The 23,614-nt window shown below is 39.5% G+C and overlaps 2 protein-coding genes across 2 annotated transcripts; one reads left to right on the forward strand and one right to left on the reverse strand.

The window, feature by feature from the left end:
• The first annotated feature begins 192 nt into the window (after positions 1-192).
• Positions 193-9,808, forward strand: LOC100692646 (probable ATP-dependent RNA helicase DDX17). Its single transcript, XM_003453804.5, is given in 14 exon segments — positions 193-518; positions 1,398-1,557; positions 1,813-1,909; positions 2,186-2,319; positions 2,515-2,580; positions 2,708-2,849; positions 3,016-3,176; positions 3,274-3,446; positions 3,539-3,649; positions 3,764-3,825; positions 3,986-4,045; positions 6,975-7,208; positions 8,505-8,749; positions 8,752-9,808. Coding segments are annotated over 14 exon segments (1,959 nt in total). The 5' UTR covers positions 193-465; the 3' UTR covers positions 9,013-9,808.
• A 1,055-nt stretch (positions 9,809-10,863) lies between these two features.
• On the reverse strand, positions 10,864-21,723 carry LOC100692916 (ADP-ribosylation factor-binding protein GGA1). Its single transcript, XM_005458558.4, has 17 exons — positions 21,621-21,723; positions 20,859-20,943; positions 19,361-19,436; positions 19,154-19,252; positions 18,734-18,857; positions 17,490-17,590; positions 17,117-17,197; positions 16,499-16,636; positions 16,307-16,388; positions 16,105-16,215; positions 15,840-15,983; positions 14,778-14,821; positions 14,385-14,575; positions 14,009-14,280; positions 13,711-13,880; positions 13,417-13,527; positions 10,864-12,653 (listed from the first exon to the last, which is right to left on the reverse strand). Exons 1-17 carry the CDS (start codon positions 21,667-21,669, stop codon positions 12,543-12,545), a joined length of 1,989 nt encoding a protein of 662 aa, XP_005458615.1. The 5' UTR covers positions 21,670-21,723; the 3' UTR covers positions 10,864-12,542.
• Positions 21,724-23,614: the final 1,891 nt, after the last annotated feature.

The raw sequence follows: 23,614 nt of genomic DNA on the forward strand, positions 1-23,614 counted from the left end.
AGAGATTTTTAACTTCTTTGTGGCGATCATTTTAAGGTCCCTCCATCTCACTTTGCCTTTTCACCGTGAAATAGGGCCCAAGGTTTTGACGCCACACAGCGATAAAAAGCGCCATTGTTTACACCAATCATATTCACCATTGCGGCTAGTGAATATGCGTACGTAGTAAAGGTTCGTTGTAGACGAGGCTACGTAAACTTACTAGCTGAAGTCACGTCGGGAAAGAGGGCAGGGAGGAAAGGAGCGAGCTAGCCGTTTAGCTACGTGACGTACACAATAATTGTGTAATAATCCCGATATTTACGCGTAATTATCGTCTAATAGAAAAATAACGGAAGGTTGCGACGTTCTTTGTCGTTGTTCACGTAAATTGCGCTTATTTTGCCGTCAATCGCCGAGCGAAACGAAAACAAACCGCTGTCCGACGTCAAAGCTAGCATAACAAACACAACAGAACGGGAAAAAATGAGAGGGGGTTCATCTTATGGAGACAGAGACAGGGACCGTGGGCGAGACAGGTGAGTTTTTAGTTTATATGTGAACATATTTTACACACAATTAGCTTTACAGACCTGGACTTAGGAGGAAGTTCGACCCGAGGCCCTGTTTTTTTTTTTTTTAAACCCACCACCGATAAAGGCAACACAAAAGACTTATTCAATATTTTGTTAATTTTATTGTTACTTCGTTATTAATGATTGCACAGAGTCGAGCGTTATAGTACATTTATTTAAATGCAGCAGTTGCTTAAAAATGTTGTTGAATTGATGCCAGGATCAGAATCAGAATACTTTATTAATCCCTAGGGAAATTATGATAATTTCATGATAAATTATGATAAAGTTCAGGTCGCCAGTATACGCTGTTTAAATATCAGTAGGAACTACAACTTAAGGCTTACCTGTTATTTTTAACATTTAATTTTAATACTTAGGAAATTGTAAAGGTAAAGTGTTGGGGTTTGTTACTTATGCTGGTGTACATTACACTTACTAGCACACCTTCGGTGGTGTTTGCACATCTGAACTTAACTGAACATTATAACACTAGGTTTATATCTGCTGCAGTCATTACATAATTTCTCTAAAGGATTAAAAGTATTATAACTATCTTAAAATAACCCTAAAGCTTTAGGTTATGTAAACAAAGCACAACAGAGCATTTATTGACTGGTGTAGAGGAGTTAAAGTCCTACAGTTTTTGTGGACTAATATAGGATTGGCACTGTAGACTTGATGATTATAATAAAATTACAGTGTTGTTACATGCACTTTCAGTAAGCCATAAATATTTTGGTCAGGATCATAATTGCAGTATTAGCTCAACAGTCAATCATTTGCTGCAGGTTGCTGTTCTGAGCCTTCAGTGCTCTTTATCTCTTTGCTCTTATCTCTCAGGCCACGGTTTGGGGCCATGAGCGGTCGCGGTGGACCTCCACCAATGAAGTTTGGGAATCCAGGGGAGCGTCTTCGAAAGAAGAGGTGGAATCTGGATGAGCTGCCAAAATTTGAGAAGAACTTCTACACTGAACATCTTGAGGTGCAACGTGTGAATCAGGTACATGTTTACTGTTTTTCTTCTACATCAGTAATATGAAAATGTGATTGACCTATTTTTTGGAGGGTATTTTTGGTAATAAGTTCTGTTTGAAATAGTGCTTTTGCTTGTGTGAGAAAAAGTGGAAACATACAATAAAAGCAGCAAAAATTGTAATTCTTTGGTAAAACTTTAGAACATACTCTGAAAAATGCAACCAATTTACACACCATCCCCTCATGTATGTTTTTTCCCTTCTTTCCTTGTTATGTACAGTATGAAGTGGAAGACTTCCGCAAAAGGAAGGAGATCACAATCAGAGGGTCCGGCTGTCCAAAGCCTGTCACCGCTTTTCACCACGCGCAGTTTCCTCGTCAGTAAAAAATACATTGCATAAACTATGATGCTGGCACAGATCATTTCTATAAAACATTAGCAATGCATTAGAATTAGTATTTTTTTTGTTTCACAAACTCAAACATCCAGTGACTATAAAGTCTCATAATTTTGTTTTAAAGCCATTATCAAAATGTTTCTTACACATACTGCAGGTATATTTAAACAAACAATTCTTCTGATGAAAGGAAAGAAAGAAGATCAAAACATCTGCACAGCTTTTTGTTGATTGTCTCCCTCATTTTCCTGACAGAGTACGTGATGGATGTGCTGATGCAGCAGAACTTCAAGGAGCCCACAGCAATCCAGTCCCAGGGTTTTCCAGCGGCCCTGAGTGGCAGGGACATGGTGGGGATTGCACAGACTGGATCGGGAAAGACACTGGCTGTGAGAATCCTTCATCATCTGGGATCATGACAGAATTTTTAATGCTTTATTTAAGTCAATAATAATTTCTGTATGTAGCACGTGTTGCTAGGTTAACTGCAGAAGTAGGAAGAAAATCATTTTTATGCTTATTTCAAAAGACTTTCAAATGGGCATTAGTTGGTTTTACTAATTTTTTTGCATTTTTTCCTGCAGTACCTTCTTCCAGCTATTGTACACATCAACCACCAACCGTATCTGGAGAGGGGAGATGGTCCAATTGTAAGTTTAAACGTAATGTGTAATATAATACCATAATATAATACAGATTTTATTTGAATCATGATCTTAGTGCAGGTCTTCTGTCATTCTGTAACCTTCCTTATTTATTATCCTCCTCTCTTCGTAGTGTTTGGTACTTGCCCCAACCAGAGAGTTGGCTCAGCAGGTACAACAGGTCGCGTATGACTATGGGAAGTCTTCCCGTATCAAAAGCACCTGTGTCTACGGTGGAGCTCCAAAAGGACCACAGATTCGAGACCTTGAACGAGGTATGTATGATTGTAGATAAGGATATGCAGTGGATTATTGAAAACTGTTATAAAATCCAGGAAATCTATGAAATGTTCTGTTCACTATATCCAACAAGCACGATTGTCACTTTGCCTGAGCACCTTTCAAGATGTGTATTGCTTTTTCTGGTCTTCTTGACTCTAGGGGTTGAGATTTGCATTGCCACACCTGGTCGCCTCATTGATTTCTTGGAGGCAGGGAAGACCAACCTGCGCCGCTGCACCTACTTAGTGCTGGATGAGGCTGACCGCATGTTGGACATGGGCTTTGAACCGCAGATTCGCAAGATAGTAGAACAAATTCGGGTAAGGCTGAGGGCTGGTTTACTATTAAGATTGTCGATAAAACCCTATTGTAGAAGTGTTTTTCAGTTAAAGTCTATTTCCTTTCTCTGTCTCTTAGCCTGACAGGCAGACTCTGATGTGGAGTGCAACGTGGCCAAAAGAGGTTCGGCAGCTGGCTGAGGACTTCCTGAGGGACTACATCCAGATTAATATCGGTGCTCTGGAGCTCAGCGCCAACCACAATATCCTGCAAATAGTCGATGTCTGCATGGAGACTGAAAAGGACAACAAGTAAGAAAAGCCAACAAAAATATGACTACAGTAAAATAGCATGTTGTAATATTTCATTATAGGTCTAATTTGAGCTCTTTCTTTGTTGGCAGACTCATTCAGCTGATGGAGGAGATAATGGCTGAAAAAGAGAACAAAACCATCATCTTTGTGGAGACTAAGAAACGCTGTGATGATCTTACACGGAGGATGAGGCGTGATGGGTGAGGAGTTACTCTCTCTTGTGATAATTACAAAGTATTTCTAGGAGAAATATTGAACGTTCAAATACTGAAGGTGGAGTAATCTTGCTACTTTAATGTGGTTTCATTTTCTAGGTGGCCGGCCATGTGCATTCACGGAGACAAGAGCCAGCCTGAAAGAGACTGGGTACTTACAGGTGAGGATAAAGTGGTGCCACCTTCTGTCTTGTCTTTGTTGTGGGTTATTTCCCTCCCATTCATCTGTCACCAGTATTTTACATGATGATAATAATTTCCATCCTCTTCTTCAGTTTCATTTTGTTCTTCTGTAGTAAAGTGTTTGATTTTGTTCCACAGAATTTCGGAGTGGCAAAGCCCCCATTCTGATTGCCACTGATGTTGCCTCTCGTGGTCTGGGTATGTCTCACCACACAATAGTTCATAATATCTCACTATGTTAACAGTTCATATCTCATGTAATTCTGTATTCACTGTGTCATTGTGATTTGTTTTTTTAATTTTTTTTTTTTCAGAAAGAACTTTTTAATAATATATACATAAAAAAATAACACAGTTATAGTTGGTGGGTTCCTATTAAAGTGGACCTCTGTTCTGCTAAATATCTTTACAAGTAGGCCAGTAGATTGTCTGATTGTCTGTAAGTGGACAGGTGGAGAACAACCTTTCTTGCAATTGGCAGATATAAATCAAAACACAAAATATACATTTTCTTGCAGAATTGTCCTCCAACAGTTACGGTCAGGTGGTTTTATGTCAGTTTTTTGTTATTAGGAATGTATTAATTTGGGTCAACAATAATTAAAAAATAACACTTATATACACCAAGTACACATCTGCTATAAAATTTTTAAAAAAAGGCTCCAATATTTTGCAAAAACTCATTGTTTGCCTTTCAGTACATGTACTTAATTCTAGCGGAAGGTCACATGTATGTCATTTGATCTGTTAGCATTTTTGCATTTAAAAAATTAAGGTTAATAGATTTTTAAAAATTCATTTTAATTATGTTTCTATTATGAGTCAGTGTCATTATAGTTAATGAATAAAATAAAAGCTAAAAGTGTAGTTAACTGAAATAAAACTCTTGAAAAAGGTTAACTGAAACTATATTTTTGCACTTACCAAGCTAAAGAAAACAAAATAAAAATATCCATGAAATGTCCTTAGTTTTAGTATTTCTCAGGTTGGCCGAAATTTACCAATACAGCCAGTATGAGGGAAATTTGGTACAGATTTTTATTGAGATATGGGGTATTTACGTCATACTTACGTCACTGTGTACCAGTGTCTGTATTGTGAAATATATTCTAAGCTTCTTCTTCTTCCTGAAAATTACACTCCATATTATAATACTTAAAAAAACTTGTAAAACTAAACTAAAAAAACTATTATTAAAATAATAAAAAATTAACTAAAACTAAAGGTTATCAAAAAAAAAAAAACTGCAATGAGTAAGTCCATACTAAAATCCCCCCCAAAAAAGTTAAATACAAAACTATAATAACACTTCTGGTTCTGGTTTTAACCTATTAATGTCGTCTCTCGGTTAAACAGGACGTTAGCACATTAGTTACGGGAGCTTTTACATAGATTAATACACCAGTAATTTCATATTATACAGTGTGTACATGTAGTATTGCAATTAACCACAAGTGTGAAAATAAACTAAAAGGAATAACAGGAATGAATTTAGTGATAAACAATGAAACTAATCAGCACTTTATATTAAGCGCCCGCCCTTACTGTAATAATGTGACAGTCTAACGGACCATTTTGTCCAGTATGGAGGCTGCAGGCCGTCTGGTCCACTGGGTTTATAGTCTGTTTCTTGTTACTGCAGTTTAAAGGCTTCCTTCAAACGGGGCTCTTTGGCACGCTGCCTGAAAGGAGGGGTGTGTGGGACAGATGCTCCTGTGCACCTTTTCTTATGTCTCCTTTGTGGTGTCAGTACAAATTTACTAAGGATGTCGCACATATTGCACTTTTTTTTTAAATCTAAGCGTTAAACGATAAATTGTGTAGTTGTCCCTTTATTCTGCAAAAATGTTAAAGTTTGCTATGTTTTGCAGATGCATATGTGTAGAATAAAGACAGATGAATTTTGTCAGATCCAATGGTTGACAGGATAATCTTGAGAAGGGGGGATAAGTGAAAGTGTCTTAATTTTTCCAAAATCCCCATGACCGAATCCTTGTTCTCTTTTCCCCTCTTCTCCTCTCAGGGTTTGGCAGCACATGGCAGCTGTAACAATCTGCGCTGCTGTCACTGCCCCCTCATTCACGTTAAAATAGAAGCTTCGCTAGTTTTAGAGGGATTACAGCCCCTCTTATTCGACTAAAAAAGATCCCCCCTGCCCAGTATTGTCAGAGTTTGTAAATCCAACGAGCCTTCCTTGGGAGCAGCCTGAGGTTCCTGTATGTCTGCCCATCGGTCCGTCCCAAAAAGCAGACAGACAGGAGAGAGAGAGTTAGACGGGCTCGTCTGGATCCAGTCCTGGCCAGGGTCTGAGGAGGGCCCTGCAATGCGGCGAGAGAGCAACAGAACCACCCGTTGTGTGTGTGTTTGTGTATATGTGTGTGTATTTGCGTGGGTGGGTGTGTCTCTGGAGCTTTAACGGTTCTGCTCCCGTCTGACGTTGCTGGTGTGAGCAGAAGGTGAGGGAGGAATCCTGTCTCCCTCTCCCTCAGCCCCTCCTTGTGAACCAGGACTGATCAGGGGGGACTGACTACCTTTGTAAACACAACACGAAGGGGGTAAGTACCTCACCACCCCTTTGTCCTAACTCCTCCACGAGCTCACCATACATTCAGGTACTGCCTTAGAGTTCATTAAAATCAGTAGCATTCAATCACGGTACATTGTTATTCCTATGTAGTAGGTAATGGTTGATTAAGTGGCTTCCCTCTGTCACGATGGAGGGGAGAAGGGAGACTTATTGATCAGCAGTGCTGTCAGAGCCCCACATCTTCTGTAATGAGAAACAGACTCGTTGTCCTCGCACATTCTGAGCAGCAGTCACATTAATGTCAAGATTACAAATCCAAATCATGATTTCAGCTGAATGCCATGCTCACTTTATATCTGCTGAGCACAAAAAGCTACTTTTCAGTTATTTTTGAATGTCGTTTGGATTTTTGCACGATGTCTAAATAAGCAGGTAAGTTATTCGTTTAGAAATTCTCCTAATAATGCATTTGGAAAAGATTTAATTGTAATCATATATTTGGGCTAAAATTAAATCACTTTTTTTATCCAGAAGTCCTGATCTTGAGATTCTCATGTATTTACTTTCTCCCTTCCTCTAATATTGGTTTTAATCCAAAAGATGTGGAGGATGTCAAGTTCGTCATCAACTATGACTATCCAAGCTCCTCTGAGGATTATGTCCATCGTATTGGACGTACAGCTCGCAGTACCAACAAGGGCACTGCCTACACCTTCTTCACCCCAGGAAACCTGCGACAGGCACGAGACCTTGTCCGGGTGCTGGAGGAGGCACGCCAAGCCATCAATCCTAAATTACTTCAGCTTGTGGACTCGGGCCGTGGAGGAGGAGGTGGTAAGAAGGACTCTGTCACGCTCTTAAACCTCAGTCAAATCACACAAATCCCAAGATAGCCTTTACCCTACTAACATAAAAATTGATCCTGTTACTCTGTTTTAGACTCTTAGTACTGAAATCAGTCTTAAAACATATTTCTTACCTGTGAATCTATGTCATGAATGTGCTATACATATTTTTTACACCTTTGGTTCTAGGCTCCTATTTATGTTTTAATATGTAAGGCAATAGAGCAACACAGGTACCTGTTTAGTGTGGTCAGTGACAGTTGACTAGCCTGATTGTAGTGTAGGAAACACTATTGAAAAGGTTTATACACAGCTTGGTCAAGGATAGTCACTGCCTAGATTTAAATAAGCAAACAGTTAAGAATGTTTTATTGTATAACTACTGCAGTGATTAATATGTTTCAAATGGGATCAGGTTATTGAATTATGACTGACTTATTTTTTAAACAACCATGTTGGAAGATATATCCTGTGGTTTTTGAAAGGATTCTCCTGTGTTTTAAAATTGGGTTAAAACTGCCCAATGGATTAATAAAACCTAGAAGCATAGTGGTGACAGCCTTTGAAAAAGAAATACGGTTGGAAAACAATCTTGAATGATGACTGTCAGTGATAACTTAAACATTTCGTGAAATCAGATTGTTAAATTTTATCAGTAGAACTCGCAGTAAACTCATAAGATTGGGGTGAAACAGCTGTGTAGCCTTAAGAAATCCACTCGTCAGTGACGCTAACTGGAAAAAAGGCATCCATCATGAAACGATGCGTCCATCATGCTTAGTGTCTTCATATAAGCTTGTAGGGTTAGTGTTTCGATCTGGGGTTCCTGTGGTGGTCAAATTTAGGTTCAGCCGTATTATGTTCCTAAAAATGAGGTCAGTTGACTACCTAAATATATCAGATTACCTGTTTTTCCTAACAATGGATATTTTCCTACTTGTGTACTCTTAACATGATAATGCCTGGATTTATCAGGCTGAAAGTGTGCTTCAGGGATCATGCGACATCATTCTCACACATGGATTGGCCACCACAGGTTGGCCTTCTATTCTTTCGCTTAATTAAATTTACAAAGTTATTACTCTGTATTTACTTTACTTTATCATATTCTATTTTATTGAGTTACTTTACTTTATTTCAGCTTTTGGGGGGTTTTGGTGGATAAAAAAGAATAATTTTCCAGTATATTGTGTGTGTTGCTTGACCATGAATGATGGTTAATGTATCTAAGTATGTTCTTACCTGAAAAAATATGATGAATAATTGTTGAATTGCTGTTTTTCAGGTGGAAGAATGCGTTACCGTGGCAGCAACTCCAACAACCCGAACCTGATGTACCAGGAAGAGTGTGATCGGCGTATGCGCTCCAGCGGCGGGGGCGGGGGCAAAGACAACCGCAGCGGCTTCAACCGTGACAACCGCAACAACCGCGACGGAGACCGCTCCTCTTCTTCCTCCTACAGGGACCGGAGCCGGGATCACCGAAACAACTACAACTCAGGCTCGGATCAGTACCAGAGCTACAACAGTGGGGCGGTGGCGGCGGAAGTGGCGGCAGCTATAACTCTCGCAGTGGAGGCCAGGCCGGGAGTGTCGGAGGTCAGGATCAGACGAGCCAACCGCAGGGTCAGTTTGGCCAGGCTCCTCCTCCACCATCAGGGGGCCTGCAGCCCCTAATGGCTCAGCAGTTTGCTCCACCACAGCCCCCACTTATGGGCTTCATGGGGCAACCGCCGTACCCGTTTCCTTCGCCTCCCCCTCCTCCCCCAGGCCTGCCACCTCCCAGGAAGTGAACTGAACAAGCACCGAGTTCATTTGTGCTACTTGTATTTCCACAGGTTACCTTTGTGGGCTTTTTAAAAACTCTTGTAATCATGAAGAGGCAGGGGTTTAAAAGGCATATATCTAAGGAGGTAAGGGCTTATATTTTCTATTTGTTTTGTACTTTTTAATACACCCAAAATGTGGAATTGAATTTGTCTGATAGAAAAGGAAATCTTCCAAATTTACCAAGGGTTTTCTAAAGTAGACTGCCACTGTACCTGCACCATGACCCATAAGGGGAACAAGTATTGTGTTTTTATTCCAAACATGCCTCAGAGGATGTGATCTACTTTAAGGATTTGGTTAAAATGAAAGCGACTTTTGGCTGAGGCCTCAGTATTATGTTGATCAGAGGGCTGGTCTACTATATATTAATTTTTAATAGTCACATTCCAGGCTCATATCATTCTTGAGCGCTATATTAGTCTACACTTGTTCAGTTTGAGAGGTTTTGGCTAGCATTGCATTTTATTTATTCTTTACATTATAGCTTTATTGACTGAATCGACATTCAAGTTTGTGTCTCTTCTCTCCAATAGTTGTCATACCAGTCAATCATTGAGTTTGTAGTGTGATCGTTGTACTAGACTCAGATTTTGTCACGCATGCGTTTCTTTTCTGCTGTCCTGTAGCATTAATAAGCACATGGTTGACTAAACTGCAGATTGTTGCTCGTTTCCTTTTCCCCCCTCAACTTGTTCTTTTTATTGTGTTTTCCTAAATAAATCAAACCAATAAAGTGTTTCCTACTTTTCAAATGATTAATCAAGCGTGTACACCTGGTTACTTCCTGTTAAGATGACCTTCACTACATTATTGTAGTACATTCTCAGGATTATGCACGTTTTCTTTTTTTTTTGATCAGTAAATGCATATTGGTGGGGATGGAAGTTGACTTCTGTTTACAGTTGGTGCACAAAATTATGACTAACGTGGACATGGGTTACAAGGAATGTGCTACATGCAGTTTTTTGTAGAAAATGGTTTCTATAAACTTCAGCCTAGTATTTATATCTGAAACAGGTTTGGTAAAGGGGGAAATCCACTCAGATCTTCTTATAACCTTGCCACAAATTGCTCTCTCGGTTTTTGCATTTACTTATTCCTTTTTGTGGAAAAAGTGCAATTAGCTGTGGCAAGAATAACAAATCTTAGCTGGCCTATTAATACCTAAACCCAGCAGTTCTCAAAAGTCGGACAAAGCCACAGCATGTGGAGCATGGATGAGCCTAATGAGACTTACGGTTGTGAACTCTAGTTTTTACAGAGTGTGCCACAAAAACTATGAAATCCACTTAATTTATTAAATATGTTTCGAGTGGAAAGCTGGAGCCTCCTCTACACCTACATGTCAGTAGTAGTAGCAGAAGGGTACCAGTTTGGCTCAGTGGGTCAGCAGCCAGCCATATGCTGTATAACCAGAGTGCAGTGGCCTGTGTTCAAGTCTTCTTCTCTCTGGCCCCACTTTCCTATCTGCCTTCACTGGTAAAGACAAAAAATAATCTAACAAAAAAGTAGATGTTTGATACCATTAAGGCAGTCCTGCTTGTCCTTTGTATTTTTATAATGCAAATCTGAATGGAATCAAATCCGTTTCAGCCTTCAAATGCATTTTTCACACCAACTACCCATGATTGACGAAATCTATCGTATTGACAAACTGCTAGAGCATCAAAACCTGGAGTGGAGTTTACCTTTATTATTGCTTTCTTCCTGTTAATCCCAGACGTTAGCAGTAAAACTGCCTGTAGATAAATTAAAACATCAGATTTATAACATTATAGAACCATCTTAAAAAGGGAAAATTGCACAGTTTAACATGGGTCAATTTATCAAATTAAATTTAATACACGTACAGCTGAATCAATATTACACAGTGAGTGATTTCCTAAATTGCCTCTTAGACACTCCGAAGTGATAACAGACTGTGCTCCAATCAGCTCAACAGCCATGGTTATTAGAATAATCCCGTGAATTCATTTTTGTGTGTCATTTGTTTCACAAAGTCTTTCCCGGTAAGTATAGGAACAAATGAAAACAAAGATCAGATCAGCCATTTGTATACATATATGTACAAAAGAAAAGAAAAAAAAAAAGGTTTCATCTCAGGCACATGGCAGAATCAAACCAGATGCCAGTGACGTCACCTCAACACTGGGTCAATCTTTGGGTCAATCAACCATATAAAGGCATAAAAACGAAAAGACCATGTAGTGTACACGGGAATGATTTCATTTGCCAAATTTAGACACAATAAGTGCATGTAAGGTTAAATCAAAATCCTGAGTGTAACATAGGGTGATAAAGTGTCCCAATCTTTTAATAACACAAAAGTGCAGACATTTTTAGAGGCAGCGATTTCATTTGTGGGCCTTTTGATGCAACAGGAGAAAAAGCACCGCTGTAAATAATCTTAAAAAACAAAAAAGTAAATAATAGCTGGTTCAGTTTCAGGGTCCTGGTATTCTCCATGCTGGCTCACAAATCCAAACTTATTGGTCCAGCTGAACAAAGCTTTCCTTCGAGTTTTCAGTCAAAACTGTGCTTTTCCTGCCATGACCTGCTAACACGGCTGCTGTGAAAACAGGCGCATTCTCACAGCTTTGACACCCACTCCAACCATATGTAACACCTCCAAATACATTAAAACTCAGACTATTCTTTAAAAGGAGAGAAAAAAAAAAAATAAAAAAAAATAATCACATTCCAATTCGTCATTGAATTGGTTACTGCATCATTACAGATCATTATCTTCATACGCTAAACAGCTCTACCCCTTGACTCAAATGGAAAACTTCTTCGGTGGTGTCATAAGTGGGAGATGACTGTTTGTCTTATTTTCCTCTTCAAGTTTTCATTTAAACTGGAGGTGGTTTGCTAACGCATTGCACCAAAGTTGTGCTAAATTCCATCATTTGATAAGAAATGAATAAGATAATAATAAAGAATATTCTAAATCACAAAATGTTTTCTGGCTTTTGGTAAGATTGTTTAAAAACATCACTTGAAACATTCAGCTGACCCAAGTGAGTATGGAGTGACAGATCTGCCATGAATGCTCAAACATCTGCTGAAATGCAGTCCCCGATCGAGCATCTCCTTTAACATGAATGTCAGATATGAGCTGTTATTACATGTTAACACTTTGCAGTATGTATACTAGACAAATGCACACATTCAATTTTTAAAACATGTTTTATCAAAAGCCGCTGCACTGAATCATTTGGGGAAGTCGGCCTTATGTCGCTGCGCTGGACTGATTGCTGGACAGGAAAAGAAAAGCGATCAGCAACAACACTCGGGAACATGGATATGATCAAATAAGGACAAAAAGGCTGTGAACAAAGGCACATGGTGGAAGCTGGTTCCCGCAACTGCTTCCAGAGTTTGAAACCACTGAAGCGTAAAGGTCTCCGGGCCTCAGTCAGCATTGAGGGAAAGCTTCAACCTAAATGTAAAGGAAGCAGCAGATCACATGACAGGATACTGGTCCTTCACACTAGAGGTTTCCCCAAGTGTTTGGAGGTGGGAACTGGTCGACGTCACCAGATTCATCGTGAGATTTGTCCCCCAGGTTGAAAGTTAGTTTGTACCGCAAACGGACTTTCTCCTGTGACGACACAAAAGCAAACAGGTTAACTCATCAGTGATATACAGTTTCACTCCTATCACTGTTCTTTGCTGCATTTGCATTTTTAGTATACAATCATCAACATTTCTCCTTAAAAGGCACAATTTATCTTGATCAGCGATACAGAAGGTGAGCAATCTACTGCTGCAAGGAAGGTAAGAAGCAATATATATATTTTAGCCACCTAAACACAATGTCAATTAAAGTGTTCCAGTTTTATTTACAGTATTTTCACAGCTTCAGACAAACAGCAATTAAACACAGGGAAGTTCTCTTTAAAGCCACCAGCCTCCTTTAATAACAGTAATTTTACCTGAGAGAACGTGGCAATTGCTGCATTCATCGGTTTGTTTGTGACTTGTGTTTTAAAACATTAAACAGTAACTCCTGTGCTCTGAGATAAATGTACATTTTTTGCCAAAAGAGTCTGCCTTTAGAGCAAATAACCGCTTTAGTTTCTTGTTGTAAATGAAAGCTATCAAATTAAATGAAATTATAGCAAATTAAAGCAGTGAAAAATATTCTCAGTACAATTAAAGAGATGCAACACAAGCTTTGCTTCTGTGACAGCAGTCCTGCCTGCTACCTCGAACTGCAGAGGGGCATGCTGACTGATCTACTGTAGATAAAACACTGACGAGTAACTGGTGAATGTATAAAATGAATAAAATGGATATTCTGACCTGAGGTGATCTCAAGCAAAGTGCAGTGTATAAACAATGCGGCTGAAGACGTAGATTACCTTGTGAGGGTTTGCCAGCAGTAAAATCTGTGTGATGGCAGCTGGAGGCAAGATGGGATTGAAGGCAGGCAGCTCAGTACTGGAGGGAGGCTGTAGCTTGACTTTCATCACCTAGATAATGTACACCCATTGACACATTAAAACCTACATGTTTTCCAGCTGGCTAAAAGAACAAAAGCTCTCACATTAATAACAGAGATGGACTTAATCTCAACAAAGACGAATTTCTGGATCAAATGCATGGGACATGGCCATTGCTACCATCAGTATGAATATCAGGAAACATGCACCTACTCTGGGCACAGCTGCCTGGAAGCGGATGTTGGTAACAGGAATAGGGGCTGAAGACAGCATGGAGATTATCACCACCAGCACGTCAGGTCGTGATGGAGGGCAGTCGCGGGCAAAGGTGAACAAAACCCGGAGACTGTGCTTGTCAAATACAGTGACTGGTAACAAGGTGCCTGAAATAGATGACCAAAAAAATGTGATTGAAGGAAACAAAAAGAAAGAGGATTTCAATTTATGTTACTTCCATATTAGCTCACAAAAACTTTAAAAACTGAGGCTAACTTTTTGTTCCAGTGCTTACTAGGTTTGATGGTTTCCAGAGGCACAGTAACATCAGCTAGAGAGATGCTGTCGTAAGTGTCAGCAGTAGGTAATGAGGCTTTGTCAGTAACTGTGAGTGTAAGATTGGAGAGCAGCACGGCATCAGACTGCTCTGAATGGATGACCGAACTGGCCCCAGGAGCAGTAGCAGAACTAGAGGTGGAGGTGGAAGTCGCAGCAGGTGTGGGCTTTGAGCTGGATTTAGCCGGGAGATCTCGTAAAGGGACTCTAGATTGAGGCTGCAGCTTATCCCTATATGAAAAAGAACAAGGACACATGTTATATGGCAGCTCTGTGCATGTCAAATTCCAACAACAGCACGTTACACTACAAAGGTGATGACAAAAATCACTAACCATTTGACCTGCTGGCTCTCTGGAGGCAGAGACTGCTGCAGCAGTGCCTTTCCCAACAGGTCCAGCTCTTCCATGGCTTTAGGAGGAGCAGTAGCCCCTCCTACTGGTGGAGCCTGTGGTTTCTGAACCACAGCTGGTAGCAACACTGAAGCTGGTGCAGATTGAGTAGATACCTCTGTTATATCTGATGTCTGAGAGAAAAAAACTGAGTTATTTTAGTGTAAAAAGAGATGAAGATGGAGTACAACAGAAAATTAAGCCAGTGGCAGGAATCCGCTGTGTGTGAGGTATTTACATGCTATGATTTATTTAGAACAGCTGGGTAACAGTAAAGTAAGTTTAAGATTTTAAACATGTCACTGTGAGCATATTAAGTATTATCTTACTTCGCACCTGAAAAGTGTTCTGAGAGTCACCGTTTTCGGTTACATTCAGTCCTGAGAGAACAGACAACAAAAGTTAGATTATATCCAATTTGAGGTCATTTTTTGGAACCACTGAAGCCTTTTTAAAGAAAAAACAAAGAGCACAGACTGTATACAGACATAGTTACTGCAACTGAAGACACTGCACGCACACAAGGTATGCCCACACCAATGCAAACCCTGCTTTATCATCCATTTTGTGTTACGTGTACCATAATATACTAAGTAAGAGACTTAGAGCACGTTCCATACAATCTGACTTCTTTCTGCACCAAGTAGGGTCGCCCCCTGTTTGAAATTAATCAATTTTATGAATCTAAAACGGTGAGATCAATCTTTTACATACACTACAGTCTTATACTGTAGTAAGGGAAAGAGACTAGACTTGTTGTGATCTGGCCAGCAACACACATTTCTTTTCCGCTAGTTATTAGATCACCTTAAAGTGTATAATTTTGGTTAAAGTGATTGCTTATATCCCTTATTCCCTCCCCCACACTGTTAATTAACTACAGAATATTGCATTTTATCACAGGTGACTTTTCTCATTCGTTTTTGCAATCTTAAATGAAACTGTAGGATTGTCCTCCTTATAAAGGAGAAAAGAATCATGCATTTCTGCTCCTATTTATAAAGGTCTACTTGAAAACAGCCCAATTACCTCTGCTCTGCAGCACTTGGCATGACAAGTGACGTGACTTTCTAACATTAGCTGCAGCCATTATTCATGTTAAACGCAGAAAAACTGGACTCAAATAATGAAAATAAGTACATAATGAGCTGCCTAAAAGCTGAATGAGTGCTAACAAAAATTAAAAACTTTATGTATCACTTTTTCATATTTTCCTTAATTATGTCTGTACACAGGTGTCTCTGGAAAATGAGATCAGGATCACAGAGGAGGTCCGTCTCTGCAGGATGCTGCGCTTGAATCAGTGGAAAATAAGGCAGAATTGTGCTGAGCAGACTGGGATGTGCTTCCTGGCTTTCTAACTTTTTGTTCACAAACCACATGATTTTTCCTGCTTACCAAGTGACATGAGCTCATCATCCAAGAGGCTCAAGCCCATATTCTGAGTCAGAGTTTGCAGGCTGGAGGAGTCTGTGTTAGACGGTGCAGTGTTGGCTGATATGCTAAGGCCTGTCAGATCCACAAGCGCTGAGCTACTGTTGCCTGATTTGGAGAGAAAATACTCATTTGTGACTCAGAAATTGAGGGAGAATTAGGGTAAACTCTAATGGATGGTAAATAAGACTTTATTGCAATCTTCAGCTGTGACTTCGAAGGCACCCACCTGGTTGTAAAGACGAATTTATGCCATCTTTAGTCACATCCTCTCCCTTTACGAGCTGTCGGTACTGATTAATGACCTGCGTCAAGCTGTCATTGGCCTGCAAGATATCCGCTGTAAGCAGAAAACTAATCAGTAACACAAAAATTTTACCCTTTGAGGCCTAATTTTTATCTGTAAAGGTTTGTATAGGTAACAATCTTACCTAAAGCTTCATCACTATCCTCAGTGTCACTCGCTAATCGGAATAGGGTAGGCCTCATCTTCTCACAGCGATTGTAGAGATCCTGCAATAAAAAATACATCTTGAAACCCTAAAATCACACACCTGCTGAGCAGGACCTGTGGGAGCATGAGACCCGCAGCAGCTCTTTTTAATGTGCTGCGTCCTACAAACCTTAATGAGCTCCTGGTTGCTCTGGGAGCAGCTCTCCTTATTGTAGCCCTCCAGCAGCTGGCTCAGCAGGCTGACGCTCTCCTTCACCTCCTGGATGGCGTTCACTCGCTTCGACACTTTCTCCACTCGTTTTTGGTCCTATCGAAAGGTTCGGTGAGATCACAAAAGAAACTTTTGCAGACCTTAATTTTTTCACTCAATCAGGCCATGAAGGACAGATGTAATGATAATAAATAACATATTATAGCTTACGACTAATATTTAATGCCACAAAATATGATAGCAAAGCAATTCTACATTTTAAAACCTATAATTAAGTCATTTAATAATGAATTTAAGTTTTATTTCACCAAAATTCATGCGTGTCATCTGATCGACTATCATTAATCTTTATCAATGGGAAGTATTAGTTTTTTATTGCTCTGCACTTACACAGTCATTCTCAATAATTTATTAAAAACATTTAAGCCTTGGTGTTTGATCATTTCACTAAAGCCATAAATATTAAATGAATACACCATCTCCATAAAAGCTGAAGAAGACCGAGTCAAACAAAGGGACATGTATGTGAGAGCACATGTTGTAAACCTCACGCAGCAAACAAAGCCGATGACTCACCTCTTGGACCATTTCCTTAATGAGCTTGTTTGCTGCTCTTAAATCTTCAGGGTGAGTGCTATTCAACAAGCGGGACAGCGTCTATAAAAACAGGATGAGACAGAAGCAGGACAGGAAAAGAAAGAGGAAGAGAATTTTTTAAACTGCTGCTCCCTCAGTTTTTCCCAGGAGTTTAACGTTACATCATTTGATGGGAAACATAAACCTGTGATGATTGTGGAGGAACAAAGCCCATCCTAGGACAGAAAATTAATGACGGCTTTGTTTCTAGAACCTGAAATGTCAACTCGTTGGTGCACGAATACACATCCATGATTTCACAAGTCTATCTAATGTGATTGGTGCTTCCTGATTACTTGTGTAATATATACACCTTGGATTTCTCCTCATCTTCAAAGATGGCACTTTTGGCTCTGGGTGGAGGGGGTGGGAGGGGCTTGTCAACAGGAAGCACAGGATCCTGCTTGACAATGCCTGGAAAAAACAAGAACACTTATTAACTCTTGAAAAATACAACATCTATTGAGAGGGCCACCTGTGTTTTAAATATCGGTTCCATTTATAAATCATAGATAAAGAATCCAGGTCACCTTGACCTCTGCTCCAAACATGATGCCTGCGATACTACTGCTTTAATACTCTACTCTACACCCATTAAATAATTTTAAATTAGAATGCCATTTGTAGTCTTCAAATATACCCCCCACCCCCCAAAAAAACCAAGTGTGATGCTAATATAATCCAGGAATTTATGACCTCCTATCTTCCCCTCCTATTGGAGGGGAAAGTCCGTTTCTGCAATCAGACTGGGTTCAGATGACCATGACTAAGGACATCAGTCTCATGCTTGTGCTAGAAAGGAGAACTGACACCTTCCCCCTACTAATCAAAAAGAATGGGGAACCAAAAAACACACTAACACACACACAAAAAGGGGGGAGGGGGACTAACAACATCCATAAAACTTGTACGATGAACTAATGTGCAACCATGGAGAACAATAGAAAGTTAAAGCGGGCCTATTATTTTTCATTCTTTGAAACGGGTGGAGTAGCTTTGCATGATTAACAGTTCAAAGTAATGACGGTTTATTTTCTGCTTGACCTCAATACAGCCCCATGTCCTCTACCTTTAGGCCCACCTTCCCTTCAAACCTTTTCTGGTTTTCCACATGTCAGAAACCAAAAGAATCCAACGACCCACAAGCCACATTTTTTTTAAATAATTAAAACTAGAATTAAAGTTAAATAAAAGTCAGAATCATAAGAAAACACTTATTTGTTCTCAACAAAAGGCTCTTTTATTCAGCCTAATTTCACACCATATTTTACTCTTTGCAATCTGCCTGAAGTGGCTCTGTGCCCTGCAGTTTGAGAAACACTGCACCTTTTTCCTGACTGGCTGCCTCTCACAAACAAAAGGCCTGAACAGCAGACAGGAAGGGCTGCTGTGACAACCATTATTAAAGACATCTGTGTCACCAACATCATACAGCATCAAGACAAGAAAAAATACAGCTAAATCTGAGTTTTCACATAAGTTCATTATTTTAAACTCTGTAGAAGTCATTTGTTTTGATGGTTTCACATAAAACTCTAAAACATCAGGAGAGCTCACCCTGTTTTTTCAGCATCTGATATGCTTCCAATATCTTGGTCTCATCTGGGAGTCTCACCGTCCAGCTGTAAATCATCTCTAAGACCTTCTTCTTCACTGCCTCTGGAGCTCGGGCTCCTAAATACTACAGAGAGAGGGGGAATGGGTATTAGCTACTGCTAAAGAAAAACAGATTTATTCTTTCACAAATGAAAATGAAATTGGGTCAGAAGAAAGTAATTATTTGGTACAAGATTTAACATTAATACCTTATTCAGGCAGTGTTTTCAAAGAAACTGTAAACTAAATACAGCTCCATTGTTTGTGAGATTCATCAAATAGCTGTCATTTCCAGTAGTTATACTAAACTATAAAAACCTTCTCATGGATCTTTGGTTACAGCCAAACTGGTGAGGCAAAATATAGAACAACAGTCGTTACCTTTGGTGAAACCACTTTGATTAGCTCATTGAGAAAGCGAAACTTCCCCACTTCACTATGAAATCGCTTTCCACAGTTCTTCATGCACGTCTCAAGAACCTGTGAATTGTGCAAAGGTTGTTGGTTTTACATTTGCACAGACATGCAGAGTTTAACATGACATCCTGCAGACCTTTGCACTTGATGCTGTGTGCAGGACGATCTTACCGTTAGCGCTTGCATCGCCTCCCACTCCTGAGGAGACTGAATTTTATGTGCCAGAAGTCTGGTTGCAAGCTGAGGCCTGAGAAAACAAAGAAAAAGGTTTCACTACAGTGACAGACTTAGGAGGTTGTACAACACCTTAATTTAAATTTTTAGTGATATACCAATTGTAAAATTCTGGTTTTAAACACTACCAATTTTTTGAACCAACATTTGCCACTGCCATCAGCAAATTTACAGTACTGTGGAAATCTCTTGAGCCACCTCATGTCTTTACATTTTGCTTCCAAGGAGTAAAGTTTCCGTGTAATTTGTTTTTACGTTATCTTGAGCAGTTCTTCTTCAGGCTTTCTAAAGGTCTTTCTTTGGACATCTGGCTGCTTTTTCCATTCATTTTCAGTTCAGTCCTCATACTTGAACATTTTCAGGGATGCTTTTTGGTCACTTAATACTGACTTATGAATTCAAGCATTAAAAGGGCATCTGACTCAGGGAATAAGAAATTCTTAAGGAAAGGAAACAAGTAGAAAAGGCTGAGGTATGCCAAATCACACAAGAACTTGACTGAAAAGCCCGTGACAACAGCTCTGATAGAGCAGTGAATCCAAATTTAAAAGTTTTGGTTCAAATCAATACATAGAAGGTCAGGACAGTGGTACAACAGTGAGTGTTTACAGGCATCTATAATACGTAGTGGAGTCTTTGTCATGGTTTGGGGCTGCATTTATGGATCTTGGAAATATGAACACAGAAAACTATTGTCAGATTTTTATCCAACACACAATACAATCTGGAAAGCATCTGATTGACAGTATGTCAATAATCCCAACACACTGCTAATGCAGTAAAAGCCTTCCTGGATAAAAAGAGAGAAAAAACAAAAATCACACACATTATGGAAAACTATCATGGAATAGTCTGCCCAGATGCCAGACCTCAACATTATTGATGCAATGTGGGATTATCTTTACAGAGAACATCCAAAGAAGAGCACTGAATGTTCTTCAAAAAGCATGGAGAGCTGTTCCTGAAAACTAAAGAAGAGCAACAGTATCTCTCTTCTTTAGTCATTAAGCCTGTATAAAAGAATAAAGGCGGTCACTCTCAACCATGTTAGAATTCTACAAACTTTGTTTTTTTTCCTCTTGTATATTGCATTTCCATTTATTTTTGCATATTTTAGTAACTCCCTACACCTGCTTCTCATTTTCCTGACAAAATTAGGGGTGGCTCAAGACTTCTGAAGTGCTGCAAGTCAAATTATTTAAAGCCAATATACACATTTCACCATTAAATCACTGCATCCCTAAAATTAATTAAAAATGTCACATACAAGCAAACTGTTAAAAAATGCATTTCAAAAATCCTTTAAATCAACACTACTCTAAAAAACTGACGGCAAAGGGACCCAAATTGTCAGGATAATAATGGCAACAGCTGGTACACCACTTTCGTCTCCATTTCAGTGTGAAATTGTGCAACACATGAATCATCATCTCACCCTTCCGGTTCATTTTCGAGCTGATCACAGAATCCCTTTATTGAGTCCCAGTCAGTTTCCTTATTCAGAGGATTGGTGGCCTTATCTGTGTAAAATGGAAAACAAACAAACAAACATATCCTCAACTTGCTTTAAATGCTTGGCATGTTTGTGAACTTCAGACCTGAAAACTGGGACAGAACCACTTTAAATCGGGTTGTTATTTGTAGATCTGTGAAGCCAGTCAAACCTGTCGCTTTACACCTGACACTGTGCAGCAGCTGTGGCCTGTGAGCGTGTGCAATATGCAAATGAGCTCTCTGGCTTGGAGCAGATGAAGAGGGTGGCTCGCTCTTGGAGACGTGTGTCAGATTATAGCCCAGGTGTGACAGGTTTCCTGCTAAACTTGGTCCTCAAGGAAACAACCAGAAGCTAACTAGCTGCCTGATTTTTAGCCTTCAGCTGAGTGTTACTGACACCTTTAAATTTAAATGTCACCTTTCTGTAGTATCTCTGAGCTAAAGCGGACAACAGTAAACTACGTTTAAACTCATAATGAAGCAACTATGAAACCGTATATAACTGTTGGAGTTTGTTCCTTATAGTCAGCTGCACTTTTTCATTTAATGGCTTTCGCTGACTCCTCTCTGCTCCCGGGGGAGGAAGCTATCAGCGTCAGCAAAAAATTCACAATGACTAAATATGTCGATGTACCTCAGGGGCATTTCGGTTATCTATCCACGTTCAAAACCTAATCGAGTATTGTAATAAATGGTAACTTACTGATGCGAGACTGCAGGCTGGCCTCATCCGGAGGCGCCGCCACCGCCATCTTTCGGGAATTCTAAACAAGAAGCAAGCTATCGCGAGACTTTTGTAACATATCGCGCGAATAGCGAAAAATTTGAGAAGATCTCATCAGCGGTGGGAATGATACTACGGCTCAGTTGAACTCAGATCATTAACAACTCATTTTATTATTGGCGATTAATAAAGGATTCTGGTGGTGAAAAAACATGTGCCAAACACAAATCCATCTATCCATCTATCTAACTGACTGTGATAACAATTTCATATTTTCATATTCTTTTCCCTAGACAGGTTCTCTTAGGTATATTAATAGTAGCATTATAAAGTGTTGATAAGAATGTTATTTTTTCTTTTTACTCTAAAACTGACAGAGACCATAAAGGAAGTGTAAATGTAAGCATGCCATTTGTCTGATAGGTGCTTGAGTAGCCATACTCAAATGTATGAAAATAATAATTCTAATAAAGTAAAGAACATTGTTATTGAACATTGTGAAAATAATTCAAACAGTTTTGCATAAAATACTGACAGGATCTGAATACTTTCTTAATTTCTGATGAAATTCTACCAGAGTCTGTGTTAATGACAGGGCTGGGGGGATTAGTCCTGTACAAAGAGGTCAACGTTGCCCCACAAATGAATTGTATACTAATAAGCTTTGACAATTATAAGTAAAATTAAGTCAAAATCAGTGAAATATTAATGAAATATTTAAAAAATGCTACATTCGTACCCACATTTCAGTAACAATAAAGCTAAATTTAGTGCATCGGCAGAGACAGATGTAACTAGACTGACTGAGTACATCGGGGCTCAATGGCTGATGGAGATTGACACATATCCCAGTGATTCTGGAGAAGATCCATCTATGCAAGTCAGTGTCTGATATTGACTTGGGATCACTACTTGGTCACTGGGTCTCCAGCTGGCCGTGTCTGCAACCAAATATAATCCAGGCTTTAGCTTTAGAGTCTTGGTTTAACCTTAAAAGCTTTGAATGGGAAAACAAGCTTGTATATGGGAAATGGACTATCAACCAACCAAACAAACCACTCATTACAAAAAAGTTATAAATGTATTTGCATGTCATTGAGTGAAATAAGTATTTGATCAAAAGATAATTTTATATTTGGTGGAGAAACCCTTGTTGGGGTGCACAGCAGTAAGACGTTTCTTAAAGTTGATAACCAGGTTTGCACACATCTCAGGAGTGATTTTGGCACACTCCTCTTTACAGATTGTCTTGAAATCCTTTATGTTTATTGGCTTTCAATTGGCAACTTGAAGCTTCAGAAAATTATGTGGAAAATTTGTGGAAAGGGTTAGGGTGGAAAATTTGTGGAAAATTTGTGGAAGGAGCTGATCAGCTCCTTCCACAAATTTTCTATAACACTGTAGTCTGCAGACTGGCAAGGGCCCCTCCATCACCTCAGTATGCTTTTTCTTTAACCATCCTTTTGTTGCCTTGGTGCTTTGTTTTGACGCACGTGGACAGGCGTGCTTTACACATATAAAGAGTTCATATCAGGATTATCTCCAATTGACTGATTGACTGACTGACTGATTCATTAATTGTAATCTGGACACAGCTGATCTGTTTGAGCCAGAATTCTGGCTGGGCTGTAGAGTTTCAAATCCTTAACTCACTCAATTCATTACTTTGATTAAATGTGTTTTCTGGACTTTTGGTTGATGTTCTGTAATTTTCCATTCAAATTAAACTACAATAGAAAATAGACACTGTTCATTTCTTTGTAAATAAGCAAGCTTACAACAAATTTAGGGGATCAAATAACTATTTCCCCCACTGTAGGAGGGAGCATTTTTTTCTAGTTATACAGTAAAGTCAAATGAGCCAAATGGCCGTGCGCCAACCCTGTATTATACAAGTTACCTGAGGAGGGCAGCAATGCGGGGCTGATGCATGTCTCCGTCAATTCCAATACAAGAAGAAGACAGCAGCCCGT

Source organism: Oreochromis niloticus, linkage group LG6 (genome assembly GCF_001858045.2).
Source record: "Oreochromis niloticus isolate F11D_XX linkage group LG6, O_niloticus_UMD_NMBU, whole genome shotgun sequence".
In the NCBI taxonomy this organism is placed as follows: domain Eukaryota; kingdom Metazoa; phylum Chordata; class Actinopteri; order Cichliformes; family Cichlidae; genus Oreochromis; species Oreochromis niloticus.